Raw genomic sequence first — 22,110 nt, 5'->3', positions numbered from 1 at the left:
CTCACGTGCACGTTTCCGTTTGTCATAAAGAGTTTGCAACACCTAAATCAACTTGAGCATACGAATACCGCTAATTTACAAGCATAGCTTTTGAACGCGTGCTAATTTACATTGGAAAAAATATACTTTAAATCATCCCATTGTCTTATTCTATATTATCATATCGGAAATTTTATCGTGCATATTTTTAATGTTTCTTTGAATCTTTTTTTTCTTTTCGTTTAAATTCAAATTGTATAAATACTTTTCAAGAAATTTCAAGAAACCTACCTACCTTCATCGATCCACTTTAAATTAATCACTATCGTTTAATCCATCCGGCTACCAAGAATCTATTCCAAATCGAGCGTTCGATTCGAGCAAAAAAAAAAAAAAAAAAAAAAAAAGGGGAAAATAAAATTTCTATTTCCCGTAGTCTCGTATAAAAAGGAAACTATTCCAATTTATACCAAAAATGGATAAAATTATCGCGCGTTTAAGGAGAAACGTTTTCATCCCGCAATAACAGATACTCGATTTCCGCGAAAAAAAAAAGAAAAGGAAAAAAGGAAAAAAAAAAAGAGACGAAATCTCGAGAAGAAATAGAACTCGTTCCAAGTCGATAATCACCTCACTTCTGGCCGAACTCATCGAAGGTAATGGATAGAGTGTGAATCATAAATGTCGTCCACTTCTCTTGGAAGACTTCCATCGTGGTCGGTCTAAAAGCTCTTTTTAGTAGCGCTTAACCTTTCCCTCTCGCTCTCTCTCTCCCTTTTTTCTCTCTCTCTCTCCTCGTGGCATAGTTAACACATTGCGAGGCCATTAGCCGGCTGATCGATTTTTCAACCGGGACAACAAGAAACTACGAACTACGCTTGATACTTATTCGCGCTGCTTAAAAAGGCAATCCCTGTAATTTCTGTTCTCAACTTCTTCCCTCGTATCATTCCTTTCGAATGGAACTCGTTAATGGAAATGTAGATAAAATGCAAATAAGTTCGCGGTATATAAACGGTTACGTAACAAGTGCATCGCTTCTCGAAAGCGGTTTAAAAAAGATCGCGTTAATAAACGCGAGAGAACGTTCCCCTTCTTGTCCCCACTCGCGATATCGCGCTTTCCCCCTCCCTGTGTGAACAATAAAAAGCGGGAGGCTGTGTGCGAGCGAGTGAGAGTGAAAGTGGCGAATGAATCGCCAACAGTCGGTAACAACGTTCCACGATGAGTGCCGCCCACCCGTCGAACGAGGTCGAGTAGTAGGAAGCTAAGTCGAGGGAAAAACACCGAAGAAAGGAAGATAAATAAAAAGAAGAAGGGATAAATCGTAATTAGAAGGCGCCATCGCCTCGGGCCACCAACTCGAACGCGACTTTCTAAACGAGGCTTCAATTAACACTTGGTCCTTGATAGAATTACGATCGTCTCGTGTACCTAACCTAAACGTAATCTAACCTCTAAAACGTTGGATTTCGTTTCTTGCCCGCGGATTCGTTAAAATGGATGGCCGGTCATTATTCCCGGCCTGGTAATAAAAATCACGTCCACTTTGTCCCGACTGCTGACCAAGTATTAGGGGCAAGAACGGTTGGTGACAAGCCTCTCTTGAATTCTTCGCGTTGCAATAAGAACGATATATTCCCCTTGTTATTGCGATTTTATTGCCGCTCGGCCGTTCAACGAGCGCTTGAAATTGTTGCCGCGGAGATAAAGTTTGACGGTGGTGTTCCTTCACGCCGATTTTCTTTTTTGCCGCACGATTCTTGCTGCCTTCGTGGATGGAAATGGAATTTTGTCCGAGAGTTTCGCGCGCCCTTTTTACCGCTCTTTTCGGGATAACGCGATTGACTCGTCGCGAGGAAAAGATATCGTTTACGGTGAAAATCGTATTTTTTTTTTTTTTTTTTTGAATGATGGTTTAATTTATTTTTATGGAAAAGATATATCTGTATTGCGTGTGTATTAATCGATTCAACGGACGAATTTTGTATGTATTTCTCTCTTTCCTTTGTCTCGGTTTCAATGAAATTTCGTTCGATTTCGACGCGCGGCTTGATATTTTTAATTGGTTGAGATTGTCGGCGGTTTCGATGGTCGACCTTCGATTTTTTTTTTTCTTTTTTATCGAAAAGAATATGCTCGATACTTGGGGATACTTAATCGCTCGTCGACACGCTCACACATTTACCCGGAATCAGAATTACAGTAGCTCCATTCATTCAACTTGCAACTCGATTAAACGTCACGTGTAGTTACAACGTACGAATCATTTTCACCGCACCATTTTGATTTCGTTCTTTATAATTACTAATCGGTGTAAAATAAAATCATCGATTATATCGCCATTGAACGATCTTCAATTTATCTAATATATTCATTTCATTCGATCTATCGACGCTTGTTTCCACTTTACGTTTCTAAATATTAATTACAGTATGAATGTTGATAAAGTAATTTTGTATTTTTTTCGTTATCTTTTTCCTTTTAAAAATATATATATATTTACAATCTTTCGACAAGAATCGAGACGAGCTCGGTAGAAGAAGGATGTAATTGTTTTCGGTGATGGGCACCACATTTCATTTGCTTACTTTCAGCGGTACCTTCTTCGTGAAAACATTTCTCTAGCACTTGTCCTGGGTCGTCCAAGTTCGAGTGCAAAGCACTCTCTTAACGACGAGAATAGCGCCCTCGCAAAACATCGGGACACCAGAGAATTATAAATAGACCGAGCGGCGACGATATCATCTAATCAAACCTGTCCTTTGTTACTTCGCACATCGCTACTTCGCCACGTTACTTTCCTTAGGGGAGGGAAAAAAAAAAGAACCTGTCAACCGTGAAAATATGCTTCCGTTCTGATACACTCGCAAGCATATTGAAGCAGCAGACTTTTATATAATCCTTAATATACCTTACTTTCTAACTAATCGAAGATGAAACGTTTGCTCGCGTTTGAAGTTTAAAATTACATTCTCGAACGAAGCTTCACGATTTCATCCAAACGAGATTAAAATTAATCGAAAAACTCTCGTTCAAACTTGTTCAAATTTGTTCAAACTTGTTCAAACTCGTTCAAACTCGTTCAAACTCGTTCAAACTTGTTCAAACTCGTTCAAACGCCCCAAAAATCGCTACACGCGATGAAAATTCACAATGAACGCGCGAGCAAACTTCTTCAAACGCGAAGGAAAATCAAAACCGCAAACCAACTTCCTCCCCCCAACCGCTCATTCGTCACGTATCACTCGGCGTATAACACCGATCGTACATCGCCTGTATACGACGCCATTGGAATCATACGGGCCATCGGGATGCGATGTTAAAGGCCAGTTCTCTCGTAAGTAGCGTGGCATCTTATTCGCATGCACGCGAAGAAACGTCGGCGCCGATCGACGTTTCAGTCTCAGGCCTCGTTTTCTCTTTTTTTTTTCTCTCTTTTTTTTTTCCCTACCCGACACGGGTTGATCGGTCGTCGACGACCGATTGATGTAATTGCGTGACTGGCAGCTCGTCTAAAGTGACCGATCGGCCGTCATGGCCGCCCCCTTCTCGCCGTGCTCATAACGTATGTAAGTACGTGGACGAGGCGACCGTGCGGATCCCACCGGATATTCTCCCATACAAGCGTCGCCGTTTTCTTACTGGCAGCCACTGTCCAGCCATCGGGCTCACGATTAAAACGATCGTGAGCGGATCGTCGTGGAACTATTTAAGCTGCTGAGAGATTGGAGGAGGAATCGGAGGGATTCGTTCGTTCGAGGGCAGGTGTATTTGGGTATCGAGTTCGAGTCTTGGGTTAAATATCTTTTTTTTTCGGATGGAATTTTAATTAATAATAATAATGGAGGATTGGAGAGGTCGACAATCGACGGATTGTTTGCGAATGTTTGAAATGTTAGAAGTAACGGTGTAATTGTTACGTTTGGGTTATAAATTTTTTTTTGATTTATATTTACTGGTTTATAGTAATTTGTGAATTTAATAAATTATTTTTGATTCAAGGAAAGGAAGAAAAAAAAAATAGAATAGAGTGCTTTGGAAATGTTACAGTAGCAATTGTAGAATCGATTCTTTTCTTCCTTTATTGATAACTTATGGATACCTTACGAATTAAATTTTTTTGGAGAATTTTAATTAATAATCGAGGGATTGAAATCAACTAATTGTTTGTCAACGTTTGCAAGAATGAAGAAATAATGGTGTATTATATTTGGATTGAACTTTTTCATTTATATACGGTTTTAATAATTTCGATTGTTGAATGCTTTTGAAGTTGTGAAGTTGTGAGTTTAATAAGGTCATCTTCGATGCACAAAAGAGAAATATAAGAAGAAGAAAAAAATAGAACAGAATGCTTTGAAAACAATCGGTTCTTTTCTTCCTCCATTGATAACTCATAAATATCCGTTAATTAACAGAAATTACGAAGACTTGGACGTAACCTTGAAACGAGAAATCTAAGATGGAATAAGAAAATGCTTTGTTTTCTTTCCTTTTTTTTTTTTTTTTTCAAGCGATATATAACGTCTGATTGGCGGTTAATGCCAGCACTCGTCGCGATTACGTTGGCGCAGCTTTGACGAGTGTGTCCAGCTTATTGATGTTAATGCCAAGTGTCAGGCGAAGATTAATCTTTCCGGCGGCAGTCACATTCGCGCGATCAATCTTGCGCGAGGGTGTTCCTCTAAAGGATCGTGAAAGCGCGATTCGTTTTCTCTGTGAATCGATTGAACAGGTTCGAAGTTCGTATTCCTTTCTTGTCGTTGCGCAATCATTTGGGGAAGAAGGGGAAGCGAAAATCTTGGTCGATGTGTTCCTCCACATGTGTTTCCTACTTTTTACGATTTGTATTTTCATGTACTCGTTTAAGAAATAATTTTCTGTTATAAAAATCGAGGAAATTTCTTCTATTTTCAGAAACGATTCAGAAAATTTACTCGCATTAAAATTATAAAAAAAAACAAGAATCTTTGGAATTCTTTAGAAGATGAACTGTTTTAACGATGATTTCATTGAGATGATAAGCGAGTCGAAGATGGCGATGTTAGGGACCTTGAACACGTTTGGAATATGAAACATTATTCTTTGCTCTTCGATAATTGAAAATTATTCGAAACACATCGACTTATATTTATTATTATTCGAAAAGTCGATACTTAAAATTTTTAATTAACCATCGTACATCGTAAATTTTCTTTCTAAAATAATTATATCCATATATAAAAGTTACACTTTTTAATAATAATCGATCAAACCAACGAATAAACGAATAATTAATAACGAATCGTATACCATGCTTTAAAAAAAATATATAGAATAATGAAATCAATTCCCCTATATTGAAATTGTCTAGCATCATGTCGGATTTCTAGTAACTTCTCGTTGCGTTCCGTTGCGAAATGAACGGAAATTTCGAAAGGGAGAATTAACACGCGCCACAAATCTGTATCTCTCGACTGGTTTTCTGCATTCTCATCGTGCGCATTGATGTACGGCGTTGAAAGAACTTCCGTACGGAGGCAGACTACGGTATAGAATGACTTGCACGTGAAACGAAACTAAAACCTTCTCTTTTTCGCGGTGACGATTCTCTTATTTCCTGCCACGTAACTCCTCTTTTAAAAAAAAAAAAAAAAAAAAAAATAACGTTTCCTCCGCGCCTAATCGCGTTCGACGCATTTCTCGAAATAGAACGTTCGATATAATTGGTCCGACTTCGTGCCTCCTAATTGGATAATAAATTTTAAACGCCTTCCGCATATGGCGCGAATTATACCGTCCATAAAAACTTTCTAGTCTTTCTAGTCGAAAAATTTTAATTCAATCGTTTCATTACCACGTTGTTTCGTAAAAAAAAAAAAAAAAAAAAAAAAAACAAAGAGAGGAACGTTAAAACGTTGCTCAAAACTATTCGACTGTTATAAATTATTCGCAAGAGATTGGGAACCGATTCTATCATAGAACAAATCCTTTGAAGAAACATTGAAAGAAAGCAATCACGAGTGAATGGCGATCAGATATATCCATAAAGAGAATCAATTTGCCTCGTTTCATTCAGATTACACAGATCTTGCTCGATCGTGGAAAAAACAAATAGTAGGAAATAAAAGATGCTGATACGATGCAATTCTCTCTTCCTCTTTTTTTTTCTCTCCTTCTCAACTCACACCTACAATCGCGTTTCACGGTTGCGGGCAAGAAACCCGTGGATATTTGTACGTACGATTGCGAGAGGGCATTCCTCGTAGATGGGATCTCTCGCAGGCGGAAAGAGCGAATTACCAGAAGAACACGGCTGTAATAACCGCTCTCCTTTTTTCTCGATGACGCGTAATTGGCCGGGGAATCCACGTGAAACAGCCGCGGATGAAACGGTTTGTCAAACTCGTGCAAACTGGTCTTCGTGGACGCGAAGAAAGAACGTGGAAAATAGGAATGGGGTAGTCTGTTCGAACTATCATCAGATGGAAATGAGAACGAGCTTTGAACAGGGTGCCAGTTGTGGAAATTGATAATCGTGGAAAGAAAAAAAGTGGGCCCCAGTGTTGGATGAATTATGTATTCAGCTAGTAGGAACAATGGACGTGGTGTGCTCTGGGCGTTTTCTTCTGAAGATAAGGAGATTTTGCCTCGATGGAATTATTTAACAAAATATTCCGAAAAATTGCGAAAAAAACGGTTGCATCATCTGAATCCCTGGAAAAAAGAGGTATCGAACAAATTTCCATTCAAATAACACTTAATAATAATTCATGTGGAACACGTTCGGGTTTAATTTCGATCAAATTCAATCTCGTTCGAGTTACGAAGGTCGCGAAGATTTCCTGGAAGCGTCCGTTTTCTCACAGAGGAAGAGGGAGAGAGAGAGAGAGAGAGAATGGGGTGATGGATGGATCCGCGTCACGGTTCAGGATCGATCCAGGATTAATGATGCGTGCACACGTATTCCGTGGACGTGTGCGGGGGTGCGTGGCAATAGGCGTTTAAGTCGATGCCTCCAACTCGACTTCCTAGTCGATGCCTCGACTCACGACCTCTCTGACACGGTACAAGACGTTTAGCAAATGCGCGCGCCAAGTCTTTCACCTTTCCTGACACGAGCTCTCCTCTAGTGGAATTCCTGAGACTTTCTTTCTTTTAAGACGGAGGACTTGAGACTCTTGTCAAGTAGTATTACGCTATTTCTTTGTGAATTTTTAGACAATTCTTCCTTTCTTCTTTTTTTTTTTTGTACGTGTAATTTTCGAGAGGGAGTTTGATAAATTTCGAGTTATACGAAATATTCCAATGAGATACGAAGAAAGATCGAGATTAAAGATCAGTGGATTTAAAAAAGAAGAAGTTTGAATAATTGAGACACACGTTAAATAAAATTCATATCCGTCCACACGAATCCTTTTATCCCTTGTTCATCGATGTTGTCTAGCTCGCACGCTTGAAATGAGACATCAAGTTTTCTCAAGTGGCAAGGGGCGTGACATCGAGGCAACAGGTTAAACGATTTTAAAGTCGTGTATCATTTGACCGATCCAATTATGCGTGGAATCGTTGCGAAGGGTCGATTCGAGGAACGGCCCCAATTATCGAGGGCACCCGGTACGTGGGTCCGTCCAAACGAAACGGCCGAGAGATATGACGTCTCTGTTCGAAGGACGACGCTATATAATTGCGTGCTTCCGTTTCAGGGTACTGGGGATACCACAGGCAGGGCTCGTGTCAAGCTGGATTGGGCGCTGCTATATCCAAGGTAAGAAAAAAAAAAATAAAAATAAGCATCATATTGCTCGAATAATTTTCGTTTATAAAAATATTCGAAGACAAACGATAGAAATCCTCTTATTACTTAGATAAAATAAAATAAAATAAATTTGAAATTGTTAAATCGCAATTCTTAAAACTCTACTCACCTATTTTATTCTATTCCACTCGTTTCGGTAGAAGAAATTCTATATCACACTACACACACACACACACACCAATTTCACAATTATACGAAGACGAAGATGGAAAAGGGTGGGACGGACTCGAAAAGGGGGATTGAAATTCAGCGTTCGAAACTATTGAAGTCAACGAAGCGATGCCAAATACGAGGATTTCCCTTGGCGCACACACTCTTTTCCCCGCGAGGCCTCTCTAACTGTTTAAGTCGGTGGCGTAAACACAGAGGGCCTTTGGATATAAATACGGTAACCCCACGTGTCCTGCCGGTTGCCACGTCCCGAAAGAGTTAAGAGGCGACACGAGGGGTCGGCCGAGGAGTGCCGAATATGGCCAGGAATGTGAATTCCTGCCTTACGCACCTCCGACCGTAGCCATTCGTATTCGTGGTGCATTGCGAGGGTATAGAAATCCGGCCTCTGTCTCTCTTTTTTCCCCATCCTCCTCCTCCTCCTCCTCCTTCTTCCCCCTCCTCCCTACTATATACGATTGTCTTGTCGAAAGCTCGATTTTCTGGACCCTCTCTCGGTCGGTAAGATCCTGGGGACCGATCGTAGGCCAGAACGCAACGTAGGCGTCGACCACTGTGCCTTTTGTCCCCTCCTCTCCCTTCTCTCCCCTCTTTTCCTTCTTTTTCTTTAGTCGAATTTGCCGGTAGATCGAGCCATGCGCGCAACACGTCCGTCCGTTGCACCTGCGCCCACTGCGATACCTTCTTCGTGGCCCGGTGTCGCGATAAGTATCGAGGGACTAATAGGTACGAATTCGAAATTGGTATGTCAGGTTTATCTCGAGGGATCGTGGAGCAAAGGGATGAGGTTATGTTTGCACGTGGAATGGTACGAGGTACGTGGTTGTCGAATGGTGGTGGTGGTGGAGTTGAGGTTAGGTTTCGAGGGGATGAGTTAATCCTGTGGTTGGAAAATATGGGATTTGGGGAAAACGTGATTTGGTTTTGTTTCTCGAAAGATCGCCCGATAGTTGCGTTATATTTCGTGGGAATCGAATATTTGCTGGCTTAGTTTTGACGTAAAGTAAATGTAACGTGCAATGGGATAACTTTTTTGGTTATATTTCGTGCGAACTAATTTCGATTTTCAAATTTTAATGTCACAGGTTGTAAATAACTCGTCTCTAAATAATATATTTCATCGGCAAGTCCTCTAAACTTCATAAACTTCTTCTTTTTCCATGTAAATTTAAAATCATCGATCGAGTACTCGATGCTTTCTTGATATTCACATAATTAATCAACTCTTTGCACCATCTTTCCTATATATTTTTCGATCACACTCGTCTAATTCAAAACCTCGATCAATCTCGATCCCTGCCACTTATCACCGTATCTTCTTGTTAGACCGCGTGATCCAGAAGTCGAGCGATCTAATCGGTGCGATACCGAGGAAGAAAGGCAGGATTTCCGGTCACGGCGTTCGAATCCAGGCTGGGAGCGGCGTTATCGGGGCTCAGTTGGACAGCTTCGATTGCCGGCAAAGAAATAGTGGGACAATTCCGTGGCCACTCAGCCGGCCATCTCGGTGGGGATGTATAATTCAGAATTGTCCGGCCTCTTCTATACGGCAGCAGATGTTTAATGCATGCCGCGGTACGTGGCCGCCTCTAACTTCCACTCGGCATTCAATGTTAATACCCCACCCCCGCGGTGTGCAAACGGTCAATCGTGCCTCTCGTACCCACGGTCCGCGAGTCGTGAAACGACATTGCGCTTGCGCAATGATTTTAGGCAAATTCGACTCCCCTCCTATGTCCTCCGCCCGCTCGATCTTCATTCGCCGTTTTCGCGCCAATTCGAATTGGCGAATTCTAATGGATCGCGAGGAGGACGTGGATGACTCTTGATGGAAATTTAGAATGTGTCTCTTATTCGAGAATTCTTTTATCGATAAATTTTCTGAATGTGATTATTAATTTCGAAGTTGGAAAATTGGTTCACATTCGGTAATAATGAATGAACGATAATTTTTCGAGAAAAATCGTTGTTCAGAAACTTGGAGAAGTTGAGAATTTGAGGTTAGGTTCGCTGGAAGTTATTCATTCTCAGTGATGGGTAAAATTTAATAGTTGAAGTAAATAAGTTACTTCAATAATTTATTGTTCAAAACAATAATAATTGTAATGGATAAGGGAGATTGTACGAAAAGGTGAATAAATGTTTTTCGAGCATTTAAATAAGTAACTTTATTCTAATTTTTAACCAACTTTTAAAGTTACTTTTTCAACTTTTCAATTAATGCCCGACTCTGGATGTTCTATTTTGAAGCTTCAATTAAGTTTTAACCCAGAATATTTCTATAAAATTATTATTTCTTGCGTATTAACTACATTATATATTAGATGCGAAACATCATCCATCCATCGGCATATATTTTTCCTCTGAAAACTCTTTTCCTCTTCGCCGAGCAAGCGCAATCTCTAAGAAGGTGCTCTCTCACGTGCACTAAATCTCGTGGCCGGTGATTTAGAAGCCTCCTCGACGCCATCCAGTATGCAATCGGCCATCGATCTTCGCGTTAAACTGCCGCTTCTGGTATCTACCTCTGTTGCATCTGGTTCCGCGCCTTATCCCCCGATCTACAGAGGATCTAGTCAAGATCGATTGATATCCGGCCGTGATACCGATCTATACGCTAGTTCGAACCCGATCATCGATCCTCTCGAGTTCGAACCGTGTTCCCCCATTCACCAAGAGGATAAACTCGTGGGGAGGTCTTTTTCGCGAAATCTCAATGTCGCACTCGGTTATTCCAGAGAAAATCATTTCAGATCAGGCTCGATAGAAATTTATCTCTCGTGATTCCGCCGTGGCTGGCGATCCAGATGATTCGAAACGCATACAGTTGAAGAGAAAGTTGACGGAGAAAAAATTCAAATTATTTTTTATTATTTTCGATAATTTATTGTTCGAAATGATAATCGCGAATGATTATGATCGGCCAAGTTTATATGAAGAGTTATATGAAAAGTTAGGAAAAATTGTTAACAAGTTGTTATTTTTTCAAAGGGATTAATGCGTTGACACTTTATATTATATAGTTTTTTTAAATTTTAGATTACAAAAGAGAACGTCAAATTTGTGACGAACGTTCCAAAGATTGGATTAATCCTAGAGAGAAAAAAGAAAATCCCCACTCTCATCATAACCGCGTCTCGACGCTTGTTCTTGAAAAAAAATCTTCCACCAAAGTGTTCCAATGTGGAACTTATCGGTCGGCTTTCATACGGTTAAAGAAGCGCGCATAAATACGCAGAAACGTTGGCATAAATTTCACCATGCGCCCATACATATTTGACCGACCGGTTATATTTCAATCTCTGGTTGTTCTGGTTCAGTTTCCTCCTCCACCCTCTTGATCGGCGCCAGAATACAACTCGTGCCGGTCGTGTTTCGTTTCCCGAGGCCGCCATTGTCTCGGTTGCAAATTTTTCGCGTGTAGAGGCATCGAGGCAGCGCTACTCCGTAGGGGGTACACCGTGTCCGTTTCTCTCCCTTTCCCTCTCCCCTCCCTCCATTCGCTCAGCGAACGTCCATTGGGCCCCCTGCGCCTCTGTGTTCGACCGTGTCGTACGAGCGCCCCCGACAAATGCACGTATTTGCTTGGCTACCGGTTCGCTAATGTCTCCGTTGTAAAAGCAGCACGATAGACACGGAGGAGGGGGGGGGGGGGGTTGCAAATTTCGTTGGACACGTTTGTCTCGTAGCGAAAGAAACGTTTTTTGGTTTTTCGTTTCTTCACCATCGATTCTGCATCGAGGGATTTTTTTTCTTGTTTTTTTGTTGAACGTTTTTATAGTGAGAAAATTGATGGAGGTAAAATTTTTATGATTATATATAGACAGAGATAATATAATTAGATATAGATAGAGAAGATTTTAAAAATACAGAGAGAAAATTATTAATATATATTTTTAATAATAATGGCAACTGCATGTAAAGTTAAACAAGTAGTTATGGAGATGGAAACATTCGAAACGCTTGATACAATCCCTGACTTCTTTATCTTAATTCGTGTTGCTCGTACTCGGGCTTCCGGGTGCGAGACTAATCATGGCGTGATTAGTCTTGATGAAGTTATGTGGCTGCAAGTCTAACAATGCGTCAGTGAAAAGCTCCCACTTGAAATTCTCGCTTTAATATCGTGTCGAGACCTCGTTTTAACCACGTATCGCGTGTAAAACGATTATTTTTTCATCCGAAATCGAGTTATTTTTCTCCATTAAACCAATAAAGATATTGTCAACAAAAATACGAAAGTGAACTTAATACGAAACTTATGATACCTCGTTACCTATAAATTCCACATAAATACGTAAATGTAGGTCATGGAAATTCGACGAACGCGGTAAACGTCTTACGCAACGTTTGAGCAGTAAAAAAAAAAAAAAAAAAAAAAAAAATAACCTTTCCTATAATTCCGATCGTTTCGATTTCCAAAGATCGTTGATCTTCGATTTTATTTCTGCTTTCTGGTTTATCATTTCTTTTTCACCGATGCATACGAAGAAATTCATTGAAATAAGTAAAAAAAGAAAAAAAAAAAGAAGAAGAAAAGGGAGGCACGTTTCAATCGTACGCTTCGCTCGTTAGGTTAGAATTCCCGTGACCCGGTGGATGGCGCCAGAACACAGGAGTCACGGTTATTGCACCCATGCACGCAGAGAGAAGTGCATCGGGCGTGCACGTGACTCGGTGGCACGGTTTGACATGGTCGGGCCGACGGGGAGGGCCCCATTGTTCGTGGAGCGTGCGAATCCGGGCTCACGGGCCCCCTCACAAATAATAACATTTCTGCGCGACGATAAATAATACCGGCCCCTAAAGTGCACCACCGTGGCTGGCGCCACTAGGATGCATACACACAGAGGCCGCGCGCTGCATGCACTCGATGCACTGACGCAACCGAGATGCCCCGCCGATAGCGTCGAGGAGTTTATGTCATAGCCGCGCTTTTTGCTTCAAAGTGGAATTAATGGGACACGATTTCTCTCCCGTGTATGATTTGAGCCTTTGGCTTTTTAGATCGGACAAGTTTGACTCGGTATCGCCTGTGTTCTGTGCAATATGCAAATTGTATGGGAATATTGTGGTGTTTGTAATTCTAATAAAATCGTTAGGAAAATTAGAATTGAAGATTTAAGATATAATCAATTGATCGTGAAAGAAAAAGGTAGGATTAAACGTAATAAAATTTCTGTGTAATGTGTTTGGATTAGGTTATGTTATAGGTTAGAAATTTAGGAATTTTTAAAGCTACGTTGTTTGTACGTTGCAAAGTAAAAGAATGGATTACAATAAATTGAAAAAAAGACCGTCCATATTATCGTTAAATTAAAACAACAATTAATCTTTAAAAGTAATGAACAGTCGCCAATACGAAATACCTGAACGAACATTAAAAGATAAGTTTAAGATTGTGGTCTGTTCGAAAGGAATACCTTCGACCGTAGAAACGCGGCGTGGTAATAGTCACGGTTTAGTAAGAAAGAAGCACCTAATGCAAATGCAGCGAGTCGAGTGCATAAAGTGCGCGATCCGGCAGAATTACAGCGCTAAGGTTGTCGTGACAGTGGTTACAAGTATCGCCCGCACGGGTCCTAATGGAGCAAAGATTACTTATCGAAGGCAGTGAAAATGCATTCCTATTATTCTTCCTGGACTTTACGTTTCGTTCTTGGCGTGCCTGTGCAACGTATTCACTTAACCTTACCTTGCATACTATGTGTACAAACCAAGCTATTACAATTTATCGCCAAGTTTATTACGAAAATAAGTTTCCCCATAATTTGTCATTCCAATTTATTAATTAATAAACGAGGAATTTAAATAAACGTACCTGTATTAATTCCTCCCTTCGAAACTATTTCGAAAATTCGTCGTGAGAAATTGTCAAAGGATAAAATCGACCCACTTTCTCCCGATATAATCGATCGTTCTAGGATCTGGGGAAAAATTTTCAACCAATCGGTTCACGCTTTGAAAACGGGCGTCACGTGGTCGTCGCGCGCAAGGAAGGAAGATGAAAGGAAAGAGAAAGAGTGAGAAGGCGGGGAGAGAGAGAGAGAAGGAAAAAGAGCAGACGGGCGACACGGGAGCGGCGAGCTGCAATAGAAACGACAGGGGAGCCTCAGGTGGCCATTTAAGGCACGGACATTTCGTTCTGTCACCGTGTTCCGTGTTCACCGTCGGCCAGCATTGCGAGGAGGCCACCTACGCGCCGCTGCTCGTCCTCCCTTAGCGGCTGCATTGTTTTACAAACGGCCGCCATTTCTCATGATAAGCAGAGTAAAACGAAACTAGACACTGCTCTTTCGCCGTGGAACGGAACCGGAGAATCCGCGAGCGGTGCCGTCACATTTTTAGCTGCCCTGCCTGGTTCAAGTATCCTTTTGTTTTGTTTCGTTTTCGAAAGTTTTAGTATTTTTAGAATTTTCCACGATCGTAGAAGCCTCAAGTTTTTCGAAGTTTTTAATTTCATCGTTATCGTAGAAAAGAAATTTGCTCTTCGATGTGGTTTAATTCGTTTTGATGCTTAGAAATAATGGAAAAAGGTATAATTCATAATCATACGGTATAATTATTTCAGAAATAATAAAATAAATAATTAAAACTATTCTCGAGAGATATTACTTAATATTCAATAATTATATTAACAAACGATCACTTGAACCCTGACACCGACTCTTCTCCCTCTCCTCCCCTTGTTCACCGTTGCCTTTACCTAATCTCCTCTCAGGTATTTCTCGACCACCGTTCAATACCTAGAATTCTTGCGTCTTCTCGCACAAGGAAACGTTCTATTCACGTTTCTAAGCACGCGTGGGCGTAGACCTGACCGTCGAAGCGTAGGTGCATCCTCGACATTGTCCCGCGATTAACACTTTGATCTTTCAAGCGAAACCTTGATTTTGATCTTCTTGCCAAAGGTTAATCGAGGGGATGACATCGATGGAAGCTTGTTAAAACGTGGATTTTATGTTTTGTATTATAGTGAGAAAAAAATATTGATTCTTGGAATGTATCAATAGGAAAGAAAGGAGAAAAGAAAATCAAGTTAACAATGTAATAAAAAAGGGAGATGTACAGAAACAAATTGTTAATTTGAATTGCTGGAATACAGTAATAAGCGTCGAGGAACTCTTAGCAAGAAAAAGTTAAGAACCGTATATTTGTATAGTTTTAGAGTTGCATAATTATATCAGGCTGTGGTTACGTTACACATCTGGAGATCGTTCGTGGTTTCCTCGTAATTATAGTCATTTCACATGCGACCTTCGATAATTATAGTAATTCGATATCCACTTTATCCTCTTTAGCTATTATAATAATTTTTACAATCGCTTTATGGTCGTTGCATTTATATCCGTCAGATAGTTATTTATAATCGGTGTAAACAGTATTTTATATTTTAATCCGTTGTCATTTATAGCCATTTTATATCTGTTTCATATCATGACATGTATTTTACGTTTGGATTTATTTTACAGAGATATATATATTAATATATTATTATATATATATTATTCTTCACAATTTTTTAAAATATATAATATCAAAATATATCATATAATTTCCATACTATTATCGAATAATCAATTTCTTCAATTTTAATTCGCGAATCAACGTAATTCGTTATAAATCACGTACATTTGCATTTGCATAGCAATCATTCATTCACGGACTGGATATGTATTCAGGACATAGTCTTTACTACTGTTGCATCGTCGTTAGATAAGATTGTAGGAGGGCTTACCGTTACAGCATAGTGTAAACGCAATGGCAGGAAGTCGGGTATGTAGGCTTCCAACCTCGGCAAATATGCTGCTAACGAAACCTGCGTCCAACATTACGCAATGAAATATTAATTTCTAATCGCGCGAGCGATGGTATACACGATAAATGGAATTAATTGGAGCGCTTAGAATTCGCTTTTTTTTTAAAGAACACGTATAACAAATTTGCTTTTTGAACAAGTAAATTAAGAAATTTAGAAAGATAGGATTTTCGAAACGAAAATATAAAATATCCGCAATTGCTTTGAAAAATTTTTTTATCTTTTCTTCCCTTTTTTATCACGTTCATTCTATAAGTTTCTGAAATTTTCCATATATCCATAAATCTTTTAAACTTTTCGCGAGTGCCATTTTTTTTTTCGCGCCTCACAACTCGCACGATCGTGGCAAGTAGTATAACTCTGCACGCGTCAGACGAGTCGCGTGAAAGTGTCGAGCCGCATGGGAACGACCGATAGGCAGGTTCGAAGATATGTCGATGATTTCGAGTGGCACTCGAGTAACTCATGCGCCGATTAAGAAGTGCACGGCTATGGGGGCGGGGGGGGGGAGGAGAGAGGATCGTGTGTGAACGAAGCTGGAGAGCCGTTGTTTTATCACCGGCCACCGAAATGTTGCGACACTCGATCCGCGTTACAAGCTTTCGAATTTATTGGCTTTCGATCGAACACCGTTTCGTCCCTCGACTATATTCGTCTTTTCTTAGCGGCACGCCACAAACGAATTCGCGCACAAACGCAGGATTGCACGTAACGCGCAATCGCAATCGTTTACGAAGAAATGCTACATTTAGATTGATGAAACTCGCGTTCGGACGTTGAGTGATGGGTGAGATAGGGAGATGCGGATTTTAGCTGTATCTTTATTGCATTTTGTTTATTCGCGATCTATATGTAGAAACGTCTTGATGAATGGATGTGAATAAAATTGGTGGTTGAAAAGGTGTCAAGGATGTGGCGTATTTCGTTTAATTGATTCTAACCTAACTTTTATACTGGGCGTTTCACGAAGGAAATTAAAAATGTTTCTAAATCATTTTAAAAACTCGTCTGTCGGGAAACAAAGACAACAAATCTGCATTCTAAATCTTTTTTACCGATTTGTCTCCGTATATATTATATAAATTAAATATAAAAATATTTTGTTTAGAGAAGATATTATTCTTTAACTATATTCTCCAATATTTTTTAACATCGAAAATTTTTGAAGAACAAAATCATTTAAATCTATATTCCAGCTACGTAAGATTAATTTTGAATATGGAATTTCTAACCTAACCTAAACACCGAAATCGTGTTTCTCTCGTTCTTCTAACCATTACAGAGGAATCTTAATAATCTTGATGCAAGTTTTCCACGACTGTACAGCGATCGATCATCGATTTTTCCACGAAAGGGCGTTGAGATGGTCGCGTTCGTGTATCGCGAAGGCCACGATCCGCGAAACTGATTAGCATGCGTGACGTGGCTTCAGCGTAGATTCAGCGTAGCTAGCATACGTACGAGCAGCTGATTTATCACGTCTCGGGCTCGTGCGCGCGAGCCACGTCCCTTATCTAAACCATTATCTTCTCGATCGAAGCTGAGAAAGAAAAGTTGAACTTTCGTGGGTGCGTTCATTTCCTGATTCCATTAACGCCTTGCGGCTAGAAAAAGTCGCGATTGTTACGCTTCGTTGTTTTATTGTTGCACGCTCAAAATGTGCTTCGTCTTTGAAATTTATACGAAAGCCACAGGGGACGGATACAAATAAGTTGTATTCTCTCTCTCTCTCTTTTAATGCAAAGCAATTACAAAATTTATTGTAGCATTTCTATATTGATTAGGTTAGGTCCAAGTACGTTGCATTATTATATTATTAAATAATTTAAATATAAAATTAATTAACACAGGACGAATGATTAAAAAATTACTGGATAAATATTAATAGATAGATTTATTTTTCGAATTTTAAACAAATGGAATGTAAACTTGTGTAAAAAAAAAAAATAGAAAAATGTTGAATATGTGTATAGAATAAGAGGAAACTTTATCGTAGATAAAAAGAATTCCATTAAGGATTAAAAAGAAAAAAAAAAAAATTGGAATATAAAGTTAACCGATAGTATAAGTATTCGTAAAGTGGTTCCAATCGTTAGTTATTTGACATCGATTAATTTCTCTAATGTCGTGCCTTTCCATTCGTTTCAGAATAATGAGAGGCTGTTCATCGGGGCGCCAGGAAGTTGGTACTGGCAAGGTAAGGTTCTCTCTTGATACATCGTTTCCATAGTTCGATTCAGGTCGATAATTTCACAATCGTTACAATGAAACACGATACCTTGATAAAACAAATCTATTTTATTTCCGTTTGATCGAAAAAACTGAGAAACAAATCGAGGGAAAAGAATTTAATTTAAAAAGTAGTTTCTCTCTTCGAATATCTCTAATTTGAATTCTTTGAAATCAGTGAAGTTTCTTTCACGTTATATACGAGTAATTTCAAGAAATTTATCACGTATTCGTGGAGTAATAAATAAATTTTTAGAAAGGTACACGTTTTCTTGTACTACGATTTAAAATTTAAAATTTTCTCTAAACTTTAAATATTATTACAGCAGCTCAACCACTTTGTTCTAATTATTCCCGAAGGATTTTTAAATTATTGTCAACTCTCTTGTGATCTTCAAATTTTTGTTTTAAGAAAATTAATAAAGAAAAAGGATATTAAGAAATTTAAGAACAATTTAACAACAAAATTAAAAATGAAGATTTCAGTGGAAAAAAAAAAAAAAAAAGGGAATTCGAAAATTTAAAAAGAATTGCTTGGATCTTTCTAAACCAATTGGGCTTCTTAAAAATTCTCAGCAAAATTACAACCGAATTAAATCCTCCTTACTATTTCACCCTTACTAATTGGACGATTGAAAAGCCATTGGGCCGCAAATGGAATGATAAGAAATCGAGCTTCCATAACGCCTGGGAACAGCGACACAATATACCGCGATACCAACGCACGCTCTGTGGATCTTTAAAGTGATTTAGAGGCTTTCGTTGAACGATTACAGGTCAGATATACTCGATCGACACCAGTCTGAGATTGGGGTTCCAAGCGACGATGTTCGTCACCCCCGAGGCAGATGCATCAGGTATCGCGTAATTGAGCCCCTAACGAAAAACGAAAAACGTGTCATCGTTTAGCCCTGTTTTTCTTTTAAAAATAATACCTCTAATCCGCCGCCATTTTTGTTAACGACAGCGCCCATTAACACAGCGCTGCTTCACGCTCAAAGACGATCTTTGCATTTGATTCCCTTGAAACTCCACCTTGTGAAGCGTTTAAGGCATTTATTTCGCTTAAATAGTCTTTAAACGTTTAATCGTCGAAAATATATGATGTTATTTTTTTTTTTTTTTAAATTTTTCTTCTTATTTAATAAGATCGAAATAAGTTATAGTATTATTATAATGAAATAACGTTTAAATTGATATAAAAAAAGTATTAGATTACGTAAATAGATTTAGACTTTTTACATCGTTAAAAAGTTTCTTTATACCATTTTTTATTAAAAAAGAAAAGAGATCATCAAGATATTTATCATTACACGATATCCTAAACGCTTCACCCTGTCTACGACAAATATCGATCCGTACGTATTATATTAATCACGAGATTCGAAAAATTCAATTCGACGAAGAAGACATAACATCATCGGCAAACTTCCCTCTCTCGATCGCTTGGCCCCCAAATAATTCATTTCCAATAATTACACATGTTCATCTGGCTTCCACTTGTGCGGATTCATCGCGATTAACCCGACGCCTGTGATTAATAATTTTGAAGGGAACTGTTGAACTGTCACGCTCAACAGTGCTATATATGAATGCAAAACCTCCCCCCCCCCTTCTCCCCCCTCCCCCTCAAAAAAAAAAAAAAGAAGAAAAAAAAGGAAAAATTCTCTGTTCCACGCATTAATTTGCAATTAGCGCAAAGTATAATCTTGTGTGCTTGACAGTTTGAGGCCTCTGCGACGCCTCCTCCCTCTAAGTGATTAATAATCCGATTGATGATTAATGCACCGTGTGTTGTTATTACTTATTAATTACCGCCAAGGTGAGTCGAGGGTGGCAGTGTTTAACTAAGGTGCAGGCCCGCTTCTTTCGCAGCTCGCCACCAGACAGGCAATAATAAACCGAAGCAAGCCTATTGTAGCGATAAATACCCTTCTAATCAGGTGTTAAGATGTTATTGTCGTTTAAACTTAGTCGCACAGCAGTAGAGATTGATCGAAATCGACATTGTTGATTTAAACTGCGCTTAGATTAATCATTGTTAAGGTACGGCTTCACAAGCGCGAATTTTACACACTCTCCGACTACGAGAATTTTTACGAAATTAAAAAATTTTAAACACGTGAAATGAATTTTTTCTTCTATCGATCGTGCTCCATTTAACACGCGTTTTCTCACGCGTGTTATACATCCCGACGTTGTTTAGAGTTTCGTGGCTCGTAGTCGGAAAGTAAACGTGTCTGAGATAGGAGTGGATTGGATCTATCGATTGCTTTACAGGCCAGGCGTTTTCACAGCCGTTGAACGGCCGCGCGAAAATAATGTACACGAAGGAAGGGCCTGCAACCGAGGACGATAGCTACATGGGTTACTCTGTCACGAGCGGCGATTTTATTGGGAACGGTGACAGCGGAACAGCCGTCGGTGTACCTCGTGGCTCCGATCTCCTCGGCAAAGTACGTTCATGAAATATTAACCGGGGCAATTGTGAGGGAAGTAAGAAAATTAATTCCCCCCTCCTCTCTCTCTTGCATCAGAAAAACAGAGAGAGAATTGACGAATTCATTTTATCGAATTTGAAATCAAAATCGTTAAAATGTTAAATCTCGTGGCCAATTTTGAAATGAGGAATTAATTGGTTTTTGTATACTTAGGTTCTACTTTTTACCTCGAACATGACGAATCCTCGTAACATAACGGGAGAGCAAATGGGGGCTTATTTCGGTTACGCCGTTGCATCCGGGGATATCGACGGGGATGGGTTGGACGATCTTATTGTTGGTGCGCCTATGTACACGGTGCCGGACAACCCGGAAATGACCATCGAGACCGGAAGGGTGTACGTGATCTATCAAGGCGTTGGACCTGAAAAATTCCGCAAAGTCGATTCCAGGTATGTATCGCACACTTTCAACAACGATCACGAACGCGAATCGTGAGAAAATGGGTCGTGTACAATATACGTCCCAGATATAAATTCCGAAAATCGAAAATCTATGGGCTGAAATTAAAGGCAAAAAATTAAATAAATTTCAAATGTCTTCAAAGCAGATGTTTAAAGAAAAAATTGTAGAAATATGGAATTCTATCGATTGTAATTTTACGAAATCACTGATTCGCAACGTCGACTGTGACAAATTATTATCATCAAAGGTGGTCCAACAAAATATTAATGTTAAATAATACTGCATATACGATTACTTTTGTAACCTACTAAATTTTGATTCTTAAGATTTCCCTCTCACATCTTGACCATGTTTCTTCAACACATATATTTCGTTCATCAAAAATTGTAAATGCAAGCGTTCGAATACTTTTGTTATCCATATATAATATTTTCTTCGACACGTGATATAAGAATTTTAAATTTTACAAGAAAAAAAAAGGATCCTAAAGATGTTCTGTCGAGACGCATACACACACACACACACACGCACGGATCGTTGAACTTACAACGCGATAATTGCTTATCATTTATCCAGGGACGGGGAGAGCAATCGTGGCCGATTCGGCTTGTCACTGGCCTCTCTCGGGGACATCGACCGTGACGGTTACGGGGACTTCGTGGTGGGTGCTCCTTACGGTGGTCCACGTGGCCACGGTGCAGTGTACATCTACCACGGCTCGTCAACCGGCGTTCTGGAAAAATATTCTCAGGCGATCCACGCCGAGAATCTGGACGTTCCCATCGACACTTTCGGGTTCTCGGTGGCCGGTGGCCTTGACCTGGATGGGAATCATTACCCGGACATGGTGGTGGGCGCGTACGAGTCGAGCACGGCCGTTTTCTTCAGATCGAGACCCGTGATCAAGATGGATTCGTACGTGTCGTTCGACCTCGAGTCGAAATTAATCTCGTTGGACGATAGGAATTGCACTTTGTCGGATGGGAGCAGGGTCACCTGCCTTCTCCTCAAGGCTTGTTTCAAGTACAACGGGGACGGTGTTTTTCCCAAGCATAACTTCAATATCCAATACGTTCTGGACGTGAAGAAGACGAAAAGCCCTAGGCTGTTCTTCTTGGAGCTGGAGGGAAGGAATACGATGAATCGTACCATCATGGTGGACAGGGATCGACAGTTTTGTCGCACTGTTCAGGTTCAGTATGGAG

General features: G+C 39.8%; 1 protein-coding gene and 1 long non-coding RNA gene across 7 annotated transcripts in view; one reads left to right on the top strand and one right to left on the bottom strand.

Moving 5' to 3' along the window:
- Positions 1-13,855, bottom strand: part of LOC147656596 (uncharacterized) — a 42,526-nt gene extending 28,671 nt beyond the window's left edge. Inside the window, exon 1 of the long non-coding RNA XR_015294109.1 lies at positions 13,773-13,855. This is a non-coding gene — a long non-coding RNA (uncharacterized LOC147656596). The remainder of the gene's footprint in view (positions 1-13,772) is intronic.
- Positions 1-22,110, top strand: part of if (integrin subunit alpha inflated) — a 76,462-nt gene that overhangs the window by 49,586 nt on the left and 4,766 nt on the right. For 2 of the 6 annotated variants that reach the window (XM_003694433.4, XM_086914114.1), the window contains 6 exons: positions 7,668-7,729; positions 17,919-17,967; positions 18,776-18,856; positions 20,280-20,455; positions 20,654-20,892; positions 21,482-22,097. In XM_003694433.4, the coding sequence (XP_003694481.2) occupies positions 7,668-7,729; positions 17,919-17,967; positions 18,776-18,856; positions 20,280-20,455; positions 20,654-20,892; positions 21,482-22,097 (1,223 nt within the window). Of the gene's footprint in view, positions 1-7,374; positions 7,579-7,667; positions 7,730-17,918; positions 17,968-18,775; positions 18,857-20,279; positions 20,456-20,653; positions 20,893-21,481; positions 22,098-22,110 lie in introns of those variants that run through there. The other 4 variants (XM_086914116.1, XM_086914117.1, XM_086914115.1 and 1 more) reach the window with 3 other exon arrangements.

This window comes from Apis florea, unplaced genomic scaffold, assembly GCF_048593485.1.
Source record: "Apis florea isolate Af1SG1 unplaced genomic scaffold, ASM4859348v1 contig_3585_pilon, whole genome shotgun sequence".
NCBI lineage: Eukaryota > Metazoa > Arthropoda > Insecta > Hymenoptera > Apidae > Apis > Apis florea.
The sequence above is the reverse complement of the archived record's forward strand: the minus strand, read 5'-3'. Positions and strand labels throughout refer to the sequence as shown.